At 50.7% G+C, this 14,594-nt stretch overlaps 1 protein-coding gene across 1 annotated transcript in view; it reads left to right on the top strand.

The window, feature by feature from the left end:
* Positions 1 to 14,594, top strand: part of LOC140424968 (protein lifeguard 1-like) — an 82,295-nt gene that overhangs the window by 56,382 nt on the left and 11,319 nt on the right. Inside the window, exons 4-5 of the mRNA XM_072508702.1 lie at positions 13,617 to 13,670; positions 13,752 to 13,842. Of these exons, the coding sequence (XP_072364803.1) occupies positions 13,617 to 13,670; positions 13,752 to 13,842 (145 nt within the window). The remainder of the gene's footprint in view (positions 1 to 13,616; positions 13,671 to 13,751; positions 13,843 to 14,594) is intronic.

The raw sequence follows: 14,594 nt of genomic DNA, 5'->3' as shown, positions 1-14,594 counted from the left end.
TCTGAAATCAGCATAATCACAGCCTTGTGGTATTGAGATTTGTAATAAAATCAGAGATGGGCCCTCCTTTTTCTCTGGCAAGAGTTAAATCTTTCCAGCATCTCACCAGCCTGACTCAGCATTTAGCAAATCTTTTGAGTATGATTTCTACTTTGGATTTGTCTTCATCTTCTAAGTAATTAAAGCAATTATAAATTTCTCTCGCTCCATGCCCTCCTGTCGAGAGTAGTAGGGCTATTTTTGTTGCATCAGAGGCATGGCTTAAATCATTAGCTGTGATAAATATTTGGAACATCTGTTCAAACATTTTCCAGTTCTAACTTAAATTACTGGTTGTTTCCAGCTGCCATGGAGTTCCAACAAGTTCCATCAAATCAGTTAGTCGTCGAAGATCCATTTGCTGCGAAGTCTTCCACAGTCGAATATCCGGTTTAAGTTTTTCTTCTCTTGCTGATGTCCAGCTAGCTTTCTGAAATCACTCCTGGTATCATATATTATTCTCTAAGTCTGAATAAAAATTGTAGACTTCCAGTTAACACAAACACTTTATTCAGTAGGTTTGTTCTGTTTCTAAAGCTTAATTAGATGTAATACAGTCAAGAGGTATGACCAGTGAAGCTAAGGTAAGCTGCCTATGCTGAGCTGTCTGTCTGCTACTGCTGCTCCTGTGCTTCTGAAAGAGGCGGATCCTACCTTGGGCTGGACTCTTTATACCCGTCTCTGATGCCCTCTAATGATGCTGTGGCTGTTACATCTGTCTGCAGTCCCTGGTGTATGTGCAGATGTATGTATAGATGTACAGATCACTACGATTTCAGTTATGGGTGTAAACATCCCACATTATAATCTAATCTTCAGAGGGTGGCATGTGGTATAGTGGATAGCACTGGGACTGCGGCGCTGAGGACCCGGGTTCGAATCCCGGCCCTGGGTCACTGTCCGTGTGGAGTTTGCACATTCCCCCCATTCTGTGTGGGTTTCACCCCCAAAGATGTGCAGGGTAGGTTGATTGGCCACGCTAAATTGCCCCTTTTTTTTTTTAATAAATATTTTATTGAAAATTTTTGGTCAACCAACACAGTACATTGTGCATCCTTTACACAATATTATAACAGCACAAGTAACAATGACCTATTTTATATAAACAAAAAATGAATAAATATTAAATAACAAAAAATGAAAACTGGCCCTAATTGGCAACTGCCTTGTCACAAGTTACACCCCCCCCCCCCAAATCCTGGGCTGCTGCTGCTGCCTTTTTTTTTTCCATTCCATCTATCTTTCTGCGAGGTATTCGACGAACGGTTGCCACCGCCTGGTGAACCCTTGAGCCGACCCCCTTAGAACGAACTTAATCTGCTCTGGCTTTATAAACCCCGCCATGTCATTTATCCAGGTCTCCACCCCCGGGGGTTTGGCTTCTTTCCACATTAACAATATCCTGCGCTGGGCTACTAGGGACGCAAAGGCCAAAACATCGGCCTCTCTCGCCTCCTGCACTCCCGGCTCTTGTGCAACCCCAAATATAGCCAACCCCCAGCTTGGTTCGACCCGGACCCCCACTACTTTTGAAAGCACCTTTGTCACCCCATCCAAAACCCCTGTAGTGCCGGGCATGACCAAAACATATGGGTATGATTCGCTGGGCTTCTCGAGCACCTCGCACACCTATCCTCCACCCCCAAAAATTTACTGAGCCGTGCTCCAGTCATATGCGCCCTGTGTAATACCTTAAACTGAATCAGGCTTAGCCTGGCACACGAGGACGACGAGTTTACCCTGCTTAGGGCATCTGCCCACAGCCCCGCCTCGATCTCCTCCCCCAGCTCTTCTTCCCATTTCCCTTTTAGTTCATCTACCATAGTCTCCCCTTCGTCCCTCATTTCCCTATATATATCTGACACCTTACCATCCCCCACCCATGTCTTTGAGATCACTCTGTCCTGCACCTCTTGTGTCGGGAGCTGCGGAAATTCCCTCACCTGTTGCCTCGCAAAAGCCCTCAGTTGCATATACCTGAATGCATTCCCTTGGGGCAACCCATATTTCTCGGTCAGCGCTCCCAGACTCGCGAACTTCCCATCCACAAATAGATCTTTCAGTTGCGTTATTCCTGCTCTTTGCCACATTCCATATCCCCCATCCATTCCCCCCGGGGCAAACCTATGGTTGTTTCTTATCGGGGACCCCCCCAAGGCTCCAGTCTTTCCCCTATGCCGTCTCCACTGTCCCCAAATCTTCAGTGTAGCTACCACCACCGGGCTTGTGGTGTAGTTCCTCGGTGAGAATGGCAATGGGGCTGTCACCATAGCCTGTAGGCTAGTCCCCCTACAGGACGCCCTCTCTAATCTCTTCCACGCCGCTCCCTCCTCCTCTCCCATCCACTTACTCACCATTGAAATATTAGCGGCCCAATAATACTCACTTAGGCTCGGTAGTGCCAGCCCCCCCCTATCCCTGCTACGCTGTAAGAATCCCTTCCTCACTCTCGGAGTCTTCCCGGCCCAGACAAAACCCATGATGCTCTTTTCAATCCTTTTAAAAAAAGCCTTCGTGATCACCACCGGGAGGCACTGAAACACAAAGAGGAATCTCGGGAGGACCACCATCTTAACCGCCTGCACCCTCCCTGCCATTGACAGGGCTACCATATCCCATCTCTTGAAATCTTCCTCCATCTGTTCCACTAACCGCGTTAAATTTAACCTGTGCAATGTGCCCCAATTCTTAGCTATCTGGATCCCCAGGTAACGAAAGTCTCTTGTTACCTTCCTCAACGGTAGGTCCTCTATTTCTCTACTCTGCTCCCCTGGATGCACCACAAACAACTCACTCTTCCCCATGTTCAATTTATACCCTGAAAAATCCCCAAACACCCCAAGTATCCGCATTATTTCTGGCATCCCCTCCGCCGGATCCGCCACATATAGTAGCAAATCGTCCGCATACAAAGATACCCGGTGTTCTTCTCCTCCCCTAAGTACTCCCCTCCACTTCTTGGAACCCCTCAACGCTATCGCCAGGGGCTCAATCGCCAGTGCAAACAATAATGGGGACAGAGGGCATCCCTGCCTTGTCCCTCTATGGAGCCGAAAATATGCCGATCCCCGTCCATTCGTGACCACGCTCGCCACTGGGGCCCTATACAATAGCTGCACCCATCTAACATACCCCTCTCCAAAACCAAATCTCCTCAACACCTCCCACAAATAATCCCATTCCACTCTATCAAATGCTTTCTCGGCATCCATTGCCACTACTATCTCTGTTTCTCCCTCTGGTGGGGCCATCATCATTACCCCTAACAACCTCCGTATATTCGTGTTCAGCTGTCTCCCCTTCACAAACCCAGTTTGGTCCTCGTGGACCACCCCCGGGACACATTCCTCTATTCTCATTGCCATTACCTTGGCCAGGACCTTGGCATCTACATTTAGGAGGGAAATTGGTCTGTAGGACCCGCATTGTAGCGGGTCCTTTTCCTTCTTTAAGAGAAGCAATATTGTTGCTTCAGACATAGTCGGGGGCAGTTGTCCCCTTTCCTTTGCCTCATTAAAGGTCCTCGTCAGTACCGGGGCGAGCAAGTCCAAATATTTTCTATAGAATTCGACTGGGAATCCATCCGGTCCCGGGGCCTTTCCCGTCTGCATGCTCCTAATTCCTTTCACCACTTCTTCTACCTCGATCTGTGCTCCCAGTCCCACCCTTTCCTGCTCTTTCACCTTGGGAATTTCCAGCCGATCCAAAAAGTCCATCATTCTCTCCCTCCCATCCGGGGGCTGAGCTTCATATAATTTTTTATAAAATGTCTTGAACACTTCATTCACTCTCTCCGCTCCCCGCTCCATCTCTCCTTCCTCGTCCCTCACTCCCCCTATTTCCCTCGCTGCTCCCCTTTTCCTCAATTGGTGTGCCAGCAACCTGCTTGCCTTCTCCCCATATTCATACTGTACACCCTGTGCCTTCCTCCATTGTGCCTCTGCAGTGCCTGTTGTCAGCAAGTCAAATTCCACATGCAGCCTTTGCCTTTCCCTGTACAATCCCTCCTCCGGTGCTTCCGCATATTGTCTCTCCACCCTCAAAAGTTCTTGCAGCAACCGCTCCCGTTCCTTACTCTCCTGCTTCCCTTTATGTGCCCTTATTGATATCAGCTCCCCCCTAACCACCGCCTTCAACGCCTCCCAGACCACTCCCACCTGGACCTCCCCATTGTCATTGAGTTCCAAGTACTTTTCAATACACCCCCTCACCCTTAGACACACCCCCTCATCCGCCATTAGTCCCATGTCCATTCTCCAGGGTGGGCGCCCTCCTGTTTCCTCCCCTATCTCCAAGTCCACCCAGTGTGGGGCGTGATCCGAAATGGCTATAGCCGTATACTCCGTTCCCCTCACCTTCGGGATCAATGCCCTACCCAGCACAAAAAAGTCTATGCGCGAGTAGACTTTATGGACATAGGAGAAAAACGAGAACTCCTTACTCCTAGGTCTACTAAATCTCCACGGGTCTACACCTCCCATCTGCTCCATAAAATCTTTAAGCACCTTGGCTGCTGCCGGCCTCCTTCCAGTCCTGGACTTCGACCTATCCAGCCCTGGTTCCAACACCGTGTTAAAGTCTCCCCCCATTATCAGCTTTCCCATCTCTAGGTCCGGAATGCGTCCTAGCATCCGCCTCATAAAATTGGCATCATCCCAGTTCGGGGCATACACGTTTACCAAAACCACCGTCTCTCCCTGTAGTTTGCCACTCACCATCACGTATCTGCCCCCGTTATCCGCCACTATAGTCATTGCCTCGAACATTACCCGCTTCCCCACTAATATAGCCACCCCCCTGTTTTTCGCATCTAGCCCCGAATGGAACACCTGCCCCACCCATCCTTTGCGCAGCCTAACCTGGTCTATCAGTTTCAGGTGCGTTTCCTGTAACATAACCACATCTGCTTTAAGTTTCTTAAGGTGTGCGAGTACCCGTGCCCTCTTTATCGGCCCGTTCAGCCCTCTCACGTTCCACGTGATCAGCCGAGTTGGGGGGCTTCCCACCCCCCCCCCTTGTCGATTAGCCATCATCTTTTTCCAGCTTCTCACCCAGTTCCCACGCAGCTGTATCTCCCCCAGGCGGTGCCCCCCCGCCCATCCTCTCCCGTACCCGCTCCCCCCTTTCCCCAGCAGCAGCAACCCAGTAATTCCCCCCTCCCACCCCCCCCGCTAGACCCCCCGCTAGCGTAATTACTCCCCCCATGTTGCTCCCAGAAGTCAGCAAGCTCTGGCTGACCTCGGCTTCCCCCCGTGACCACGGCTCGCACCGTGCGACGCCCCCTCCTTCCTGCTTCTCTATTCCCGCCATAATTATCATAGCGCGGGAGCCAAGCCCGCGCTTCTCCCTTGGCCCCGCCCCCCATGGCCAACGCCCCATCTCCTCTCCCTCCCCACCTCCCCCCATCACCACCTGTGGGAGAGAGAAAAGTTACCACACCGCAGGATTAGAACATAAAACCCCTCTTCGCCCCCCACATTCGCCCCACCACTTTGTCCAAACGTTCTTTTTAATAACCCACTCATTCCAGTTTTTCTTCCACAATAAAAGTCCACGCTTCATCCGCCGTCTCAAAGTAGTGGTGCCTCCCTCGATATGTGACCCACAGTCTTGCCGGTTGCAGCATTCCGAATTTTATCTTCTTTTTGTGAAGCACCGCCTTGGCCCGATTAAAGCTCGCCCTCCTTCTCGCCACCTCCGCACTCCAGTCTTGATAAACGCGGATCACCGCGTTCTCCCATTTACTACTCCGAGTTTTCTTCGCCCATCTGAGGACCATTTCTCTATCCTTAAAACGGAGGAATCTCACCACTATGGCTCTGGGAGTTTCTCCTGCTCTCGGTCCTCGTGCCATAACTCGGTATGCTCCCTCCACCTCCAACGGACCCGCCGGGGCCTCCGCTCCCATTAACGAGTGCAGCATCGTGCTCACATATGCCCGGACGTCCGCACCCTCCACACCTTCAGGAAGACCAAGAATCCTCAGGTTGTTCCTCCTTGCGTTGTTTTCCAGTGCCTCCAACCTTTCCACACATCGTTTCTGACGTGCCTCCTGTATCTCCGTCTTCACCACCAGGCCCTGTATATCGTCCTCATTCTCGGCTGCCTTCGCCTTCACGACCCGAAGCTCCCGCTCCTGGGTCTTTTGTTCCTCCTTTAGCCCTTCGATCGCCTGTAGTATCGGGGCCAACAGCTCTTTCTTCATTTCCTTTTTTATCTCTTCCACGCAGCATTTCAAGAACTCTTGTTGTTCAGGGCCCCATGTGAAACTGCCACCTTCCGACGCCATCTTGGTTTGTGCTTGCCTTCCTTGCCGCTGTTCCAAAGGATCCGCTGCAATCCGGCCACTTTCCTCTCCTTTTTCCATCCGTGTCCAGGGGGAATTCCCTTCTGGTTTACCGCACGGTGTTTTTAGCCGTTAAAATTGCCGTTGGGGCTCCTATCAAGAGCCCAAAAGTCCGTTCCACCGGGAGCTGCCGAAACGTGCGACTTAGCTGGTCATCGCCGCACCCGGAAGCCGCTAAATTGCCCCTTAATTGGAAAAATAATAATTTGGTAAATTTATTAAAAGAAAATAATCTATAATCTTCAAATCTACGGTACTGATGTGCCTTCAATTTATATTGTGCTTAATATGAGGCAATGTTTAGTTCTGTAGAGGTGAATGGTTGCTTCTCAGTCTGCACGAAGGTTTACTGAGGCGTTCCCCAGGGGTTGTTACCACGACCACTGTTTTTCCTGATCTTTATCAATGACTGTTGGTGTAAACTTTCTGCTTTGGTAACATGCTGGGATATGAATTAATGCCTGCTTATTTTCTGCTGAGACAATGAACTTTGGACTAGGAGTGACTAACAGATGTATCCTCCAAAGACAATTGACCAGTGATGACCAGTGCTCCACGGACTGCAGGAGTTGTTATTCTAAGCTGTCAAAACAACTGCGAGAGGTCCCGGGTTTAAATCCAGGACTGGCAACTCATGACCTTATGTAATCACGCTTGCAACATATTGATTGGATGAATGTAACATACTGTGTAAAGAATTGATAACTATATATGGAATGAACTGCAATACTAAGAGAATTGATTGGTTGTATGTAAATGAGAATGCAAACTAATTCTGCTTTTGAAAGGTACTAACCAGTTTAAGCCACAGCTCAGCAAGAAAGTATGCTGGCAAGTCTGAGGGGTCTAGGACCTTTCTCCCAGAGCTCTGCAACAATAAATTGTTTCTTTTGCTCACATTAAGGTCTACTTGTGAATATATTCACGCAACAATGACCTAGGGATCCGGGTTCAATTCTGGCCTTAGGTGATTGTCTGTGTGGAGTGTGCATGTTTTTCCCGTGTCTGCATGAATTTGGGTGCCCCGGTTTCTGCCCACAGTCCAGATATATGCAGGTTAGGTGGATTGGCTAAAATTCCCTCTTAGTATATTTTTTTTAAATGTGGAGGTTAGGTTAAGTGGAGTTAGGGGGATAGGGTGGGGTGTGAGCCTCGGTAGAATGCTTTTTCAGAGGGTTGGTGCAGTCTCGATGGGCCGAATGACCCCCTTCTGCACTGTAGGGATTCTATAGAATGTGAGAACACAATTTCAAAATTTACAGTGGTCAGTGGAAGTATTGTGAACTGTGAGGAGGCTAATAAGAGACTTCAAGAAGACATAAAGAGACTGGTGCAATGGGTGGACATGTGGCAGATAAAAGTGAATGTGGAGAAGCGTGAACTGATTCATTTTGATAGGAAGAACAAGGAGAAGGATTGAGATACAGTGAAAAGTATTGTTCTGTGTACGGTCCAGTCAGATTGTATCGTACATGAAAAAACAAAGGACATACGATAAATACACTATGTAAGTACATAGACATTGAGTGAAGCATACGGAATGTAGTGCTAATCTGTAGAGAAGATGGAGAGATCAGCTCAGTTCATAAGAGGCTTATTCAGGACTCTGGTAGCAGCAGGGAAGAAGCAGTTTTTGAATCTGTTAGGGCGTGTTCTCAGACATTTGTATCTTATGCCTGATAGAAGAGGTTGGAAGACAGAATTCTCTTGATGGGAGGGGTCTTTGGTTATGCTGCTCGCTTTCCCAAGGCAGCAGGGGATACAAACAGAGTCAATGGATGGGTTCACGTGGCTGTGTTCGCAATTCTCTGTAGTTTCTTAGTCTTGGGCTGAGCAGTTGCCATATCATGTTGTGATACAGCCAGATAGGATGTTTTCAATAGTGCATCGGTAAAAAATGGTAAGAGTCAATGTGGACCTGCCGAGCGGCACGGCAGCACAGTGGTTAGGACTGTTGCTTCACAGCACCAGGGTCTCCGATTCGATTCCCGGCTTGGGTCACTGTCTGTGTGGAGTCTGCGCGTTCTCCCTGGGTCTGCGTGGGTTTCCTCCGGGTGCCCGGTTTCCTCCCACCAGTCCCGAAAGATGTGCTTGTTGGGTGAATTGGACATTATGAATTCTCCCTCCGAGTACCCAAACAGGTGCTGGAATGTGGCGACGAGGGGATTTTTACAGTAACATCATTGCAGTGTTAATGTAAGCCTACTTGTGACACTAATAAATATTATTATTATTATAATTTTCTTAGTTTCCTGAATAAGTCTCTTAAGTGTTGTTGTGTTTTCTTGGTCGTAGCATCGACGTGGGTGGACTAGGACAGATTGTTGGTGATGTGTATATCTAGGAATTTGAAGTTGTCAACCATCTCCACCTCGGCCCCGTTGATGCAGACAGAGGGGTGTACGACACTTCGCTTTCTAAGTCGATGGCCAGCTCCTTAGTTTTGCTGAAACTGAGGCAAAGATTGTTATCGTTGCACCACGCCACTAGGTTCTCTATTGCCCTCCTGTATTCTGACTCATCATTATTTGAGATCCGACCCACAACGATCATGTCATCAGCAAATGTGGAGCCGAATTTTGCAACAGTCATGTGTGTATAAGGTTTAAGGCGGCACTCCACTTGGGCCAACTGTTCCTAGTTGGCCTTTGACATACTGCTCACCTGTGGTGAATGTATTGCATTAACCATTCACCACGTATATAACTGTATCACGCTGTTGCCCATGAGGGCTCCACCTATGGACCATTGTAAGGTATTACCTGTGATGTATCATGTTGGTGCCTTTGTAGGCTCAGCCCCGGCTCCTCCCCTTGAGGGGAGGTATAAAGAGCAGTAGCCCTGTAGGTAGCTCCCAGTAGCAGAGCAGTCGCAGGCAGGCACTGTTCTAGTCGATTTAAGCCACAGTTTACGTCTACTCCTTGTTTCCTGTGAATTGATGGTCGCATCAATTTAATCGACTACAACACTGCAATGGAGTCGACCCTCAAACCTGACCGACTGGAACTCGACCCACAAGCCGCGGAGGCGGAAGGGATTTTTTTCGCACTGGCTCCGCTGTTTCGAGGCCGTCCTCGCCCTCCGTCTCCGACGATCAGAAGCTGAGCCTCCTCCACGCCCGGGTGAGCCATCGAATCTCTGTTCAACTCGAGGAAGCTTCCACCTACGCAGACGCGCTCGCGATGTTGAAGCGCCTGTATGAAAGGCCAGTAAACTAGGTGTACACGCCTCATCTCCTCACTACGCACCGCCAACGCCCCGTGGAATCGCTGGAGGATTACCTACGCGACCTCAAAATCCTTGCGCGAAGTTGCTACGACCAGGCCAATACACGGGGGGGGGGCGCGACTCGCGGGGGGGAGGCGGGCCACGGAGGGGGGGGGGCGCAGCTCGCGGGGGGGAGGCGGGGCATGGCGGGGGGGGGCGCGCGCGGGGGGGGCAGGGGGCATGGGGGGGGGCTACCCTGCTATATCTGCGGCCAGCATCAGCACCCCAGGCAGCGCTGCCCGTGTGCGACTCATGGGGGCCGCCATCCTCGCCCACATGGCCCGCCACGTGCGACTCGTGGGGGCCGCCATCTTGGACGCCATCTTCCTCACCGCCTGACACATGCGACCGATGGGGGCCGCCATCTTGGCTGCCATCTGCAACGCTGCCCGACACGTGCGACCGACGGGGGCAGCCATCTTGGGAACACCCCAGCACCTCCGACCACACCGGCTACCCGCAACTCAGCGTGGCCACCCTGGACCAGTCTCGACCCAAACACCTCTGGAGCTCCATGATGACCGTCCGGGTAAATGGACACGCAACACCTTGCCTGTTCGACTCCGGGAGCAAGGAGAGCTTTATTCACCCAGACAGGGTAAGACGCTGCTCGCTCCCAATCTTTCCGGCACACCAAACCATCTCCCTCGCTTCTGGGTCGCACTCAGTGCAGATCCGGGGGTGCACTACCGCAACCCTAGCAATACAGGGTGCCGAGTATGCCGATTTTAAGCTATATGTACTCCCTGACCTCTGCGCTTCTCTCCTGTTGGGACTGGATTTCCAGTGTAACCTCAAGAGCCTGACCCTGAAATTCGGCGGGCCCCTACCCCCACTCACCATATGTAGCCTTGCGTCACTAAAAGTCAACCCTCCCCTGCTCTTCGAAAACCTCACCGCCGACTGTAAGGCAGTCGCCATCAGAAGCAGGCGGTATAGCATTCAGGACAGGACTTTTATCAGGTCCGAGGTCCAACCACTCTTGCGGAGGAGATCTTTGAGGGCAGCAATAGCCCCTGGAGAGCTCAGGTGGTGGTCATCAGGACCGGGAAAAAGAACCGGATGGTTGTAGATTACAGCCAAACCATAAACCGGTACACGTACCTAGATGCGAACCCCCTTCCCCGGATCGCCGACATGGTTAACCAGATCACGCACTACTGGGTGTTCTCCAGAGTGGATCTGAAGTCTGTGTACCACCAGCTCCCAATCCGCCCGGGGGACCGCCACTACACGGCCTTTGAGGCAGATGGCCGCCTCTTCCACTTCCTCCGGGTCCCCTTCGGCATCAGAAACGGGGTCTCGGTCTTTCAAAGAACCATGGACCAAATGGTGGACCAGTACGAGCTACGGGCCACGTTTCCGTACTTGGACAACGTCACCATCTGCAGCCATGACCAGCAGGACCATGATGCCAACCTCCAGAGATTTCCCCAGACCTCCCAAACCCTTAACCTCACTTACAACAAGGAGAAATGCGTTTTCAGCACAACCAGGCTTGCCCTCCTCGGCTACTTCGTGGAAAACGGGGTTCTAGGACTCGACCCTGACCGTATACGCCCCCTCCTGCAACTCACCCTTCCCCACTGCCCCAAGGCCCTGAAAAGGTGCCTCGGGTTCTTTTCCTATTAAGCCCAGTGGGTCCCCAACTATGCGGACAAAGCCCGCCCACTAATCAAGGCCACCATCTTCCCACTGGCAACTGAGGCCCACTAGGCCTTCAGCTGCATCAAGGCAGATATTGCCAAAGCCACGATGCACGCGGTGGACGAGTCAGTCCCCTTCCAGGTGGAGAGTGACTCGTCAGACGTCTCCCTCGCCGCTACCCCCAATCAGGCAGGCAGGCCAGTAGCATTTTGTTCACGCACCCTCACCGCCTCTGAAATTCGACATCCTCGTTCGAAAAAGCAGCCCAAGCCATCGTGGAAGCCGTGCGGCACTGGAGGCACTACCTCGCTTGTAGGAGGTTTACCCTCGTCACCGACCAACGATCGGTAGCCTTCATGTTCGATAATACACAGTGGGGCAAAATCAAGAACGATAAGATCTTGAGGTGGAGGATCGAACTTTCCACCTATAATTACGATATAGTATATCGTCCTGGGAAGCTCAACGAGCCCCTCGATGCCCTGTCCCGCGGCACATGCGCCAACATGCAAGAGGACCAACTCCGGGCTATCCATGCTGACCTCTGCCACCCAGGGGGTCACCTTGATGTAGTGATTCTTGATGGAGAACCATTACATCAAGGCTCACAACCTGCCCTACTCCACTGAGGAGGTCAGAGCCATGACCAGGAACTGCCTGATCTGCGCGGAGTGCAAGCCGCACTTCTATCGTCTGGATAAGGCCCACCTGGTAAAGGCACCCCGGCCCTTTAGGTGCCTCAGTATCGATTTCAAAGGGCCCCTCCCCTCCCATTCACCAACCGCAACACGTATTTCCTCAACGTCATTGAAGAATTCTTCCGCTTCCCCTTTGCAATCCCCTGCCCTGACATGACCGCCGCCACCGTCATTAAAGCCCTACATAGTGTCTTCACCCTGTTTGGTTTCCCCACGTATGTTCACAGTGACCGGGACTTGTCGATCATGAGCGACGAACTGCGTCAGTACCTGCTCAGTAAGGGCACCGCCTCGAGCAGGACTACCAGTTATAACCCCCGGAGAAACGGACAGGTGGAGAGGCAGAATGCGACGGTCTTGAAGACCATCCTCCTGGTCCTATGGTCTAGGAATCTCCCAGTTTCCCACTGGCAGGAGATCCTTCCCAACGAGCTCCACTCCATTAGGTCCCTCCTTTGCACGGCCACAAACGAGACCCCTCATGACCGCCTGTTTGTTTTCCCCAGGAGATCCACCTCCGGGGCCTCGCTTCCGTCCTGGCTGAAGACACCGGGGCCCGTCCTACTCCGCAAACACATCAGGACTCATAAGTCCGACCCCCTGGTTAAGAGGGTCCAGCTCCTACACACCAACCCTCAGTACGCATACATAGAACACCCCGACGGCCGACAGGATACAGTTTCCCTCCGGGACCTAGCGCCCGCAGGCTCCACTACCACCGTCACCCCAACTTACCCCACCCAACCTACGCCGACCACCCCTACATGGCACCCGCACCCCCTCCCATCCATTCCCTCTTCACCGACCCATAGGAACGAAGCTCCAGAAGACCCGCTCCCAGAGTCCACATCTGTACCGGCAACGTAATTACTCATGCCCGCATGGATGAGTTTGACACCTGGGCCAGCTGCGATACCAGAGCTACGGCGATCACAGCGCACGATCCGGGCACCGGACAGGCTGAACTTGTGAACCCTTCACCCCCGCCGGACATCATTTTTTAACAGGGGGTGAATGTGGTGAATGTATTGCATTAACCATTCACCATGTATGTAACTGTATCACGCTGTTGCCCATGAGGGCTCCACATATGGACCATTGTAAGATATTACCTGTGATGTATCATGATGGTGCCTTTGTGGGCTCCGCCCCTGGCTCCTCCCCTTGAGGAGAGGTATAAAGAGCAGTAGCCCTGTAGGCGGCTCCCAGTAGCAGAGCAGTCGCAGGCAGGCACTGTTCTAGTCGATTAAAGCCACAGTTTACTTCTACTCCTTGTTTTGTGTGAATTGATAGTCGCATCATCACCTTTGTTCTGCCATTCACACATTTTAATCTCTTTATGTGCCACTATCAGCCCCCTTTTTAGCCTTAATCACTCCCATTTACATTCCTTTTATCTTTGTCCTTGTCATCTTTGTCTATCTCCATCTATTGCTGGCCCCCTATCCAGCTGCACCACTCCACAAGTATTTCCAGTACATGCTATCCCATTTTTGGTTTTGTGTTGAGACATGCTGCTGCTACTACATTAAATATTTCTAACGAGTAATTATATTTGCCGTATACATTTTGTGGGATAAAAATCTATTTACTAAATGTCGCCTTGTTTGATTCACTAGGAAAACCTTGAATGTATGGGCAAGAAAAACTTACTGGTTTACATACGCTTTGTTGTAAGTACCTTTGAACAAGTTCTGTCAGTTACATTGCTGCTTATTTTTAATATCTCTAAAGTGCCTCTCTCTCCGTTGCAGTCCAGCCCTCTTTGTTTTAATCATTATCCTGTCTTGCTGTGATGGTTTTCGACGTAAAACTCCATGGAACTTCATGCTTCTTTTCTTATTTGTAAGTTATTGCACAAAATTAATATTAGTTTTTAGTATTGTATTTAATTGATATAACCTTAGTCCAAAGCATCTTCCTAACCATGTGGGATTACCAAAGACCAGAAACGAAACTGGACCCACCATATAAATACTGTGGCTACAAGAACAGGTCAGCATGCAAATTCTGCAGAGTGTAACTCACGTCCTGACCCCCAAAGCCTGTCCACCAACTACAAGGCTCTAGAAAGAGCGTGATGGAATACTCTCCACTTGCCTGAATGAGTGCTTCTCCAACAATACAAGAAGCTCAACATCCAACATGAAGCAGCCCACTTGACTGGCAACCCATCCACCACATAAACATTCACTCACTTCACCATTTTATGTACAGTGGCAGCAGTGTGTACCATATACAAGATATACTGCAGCAATTCAGCAAGGCTCCTTCGACAGCACCTTCCAAATGTATCACCTTCCAAAGGACTAGGGCAACAGATACATGGGAACACCATCACCTGCAGGTTCCCCTCCAAGCCACACACCATTGTGACTTGGAAATATATCGCCATTCCTTCACTGTCACTGGGTCAAAACTCCGTCCCTAACAGCTCGGTGGATGTACCTACACCGCATGGACTGCAGCAGTTCAAGAGGCAGCTATTTTTAAATAAATTTAGAATACCCAATTCATTTTTCCAATTAAGGGGCAACTTAGCGTGGCCAATCCACCTACCCTGCACATCTTTGGGTTGTGGGGGTGAGACCCATGCA

The sequence above is a fragment of the Scyliorhinus torazame genome, chromosome 6 (assembly GCF_047496885.1).
Source record: "Scyliorhinus torazame isolate Kashiwa2021f chromosome 6, sScyTor2.1, whole genome shotgun sequence".
In the NCBI taxonomy this organism is placed as follows: Eukaryota; Metazoa; Chordata; class Chondrichthyes; order Carcharhiniformes; family Scyliorhinidae; genus Scyliorhinus; species Scyliorhinus torazame.
This window is presented reverse-complemented; position numbering and strand designations above follow the sequence as displayed.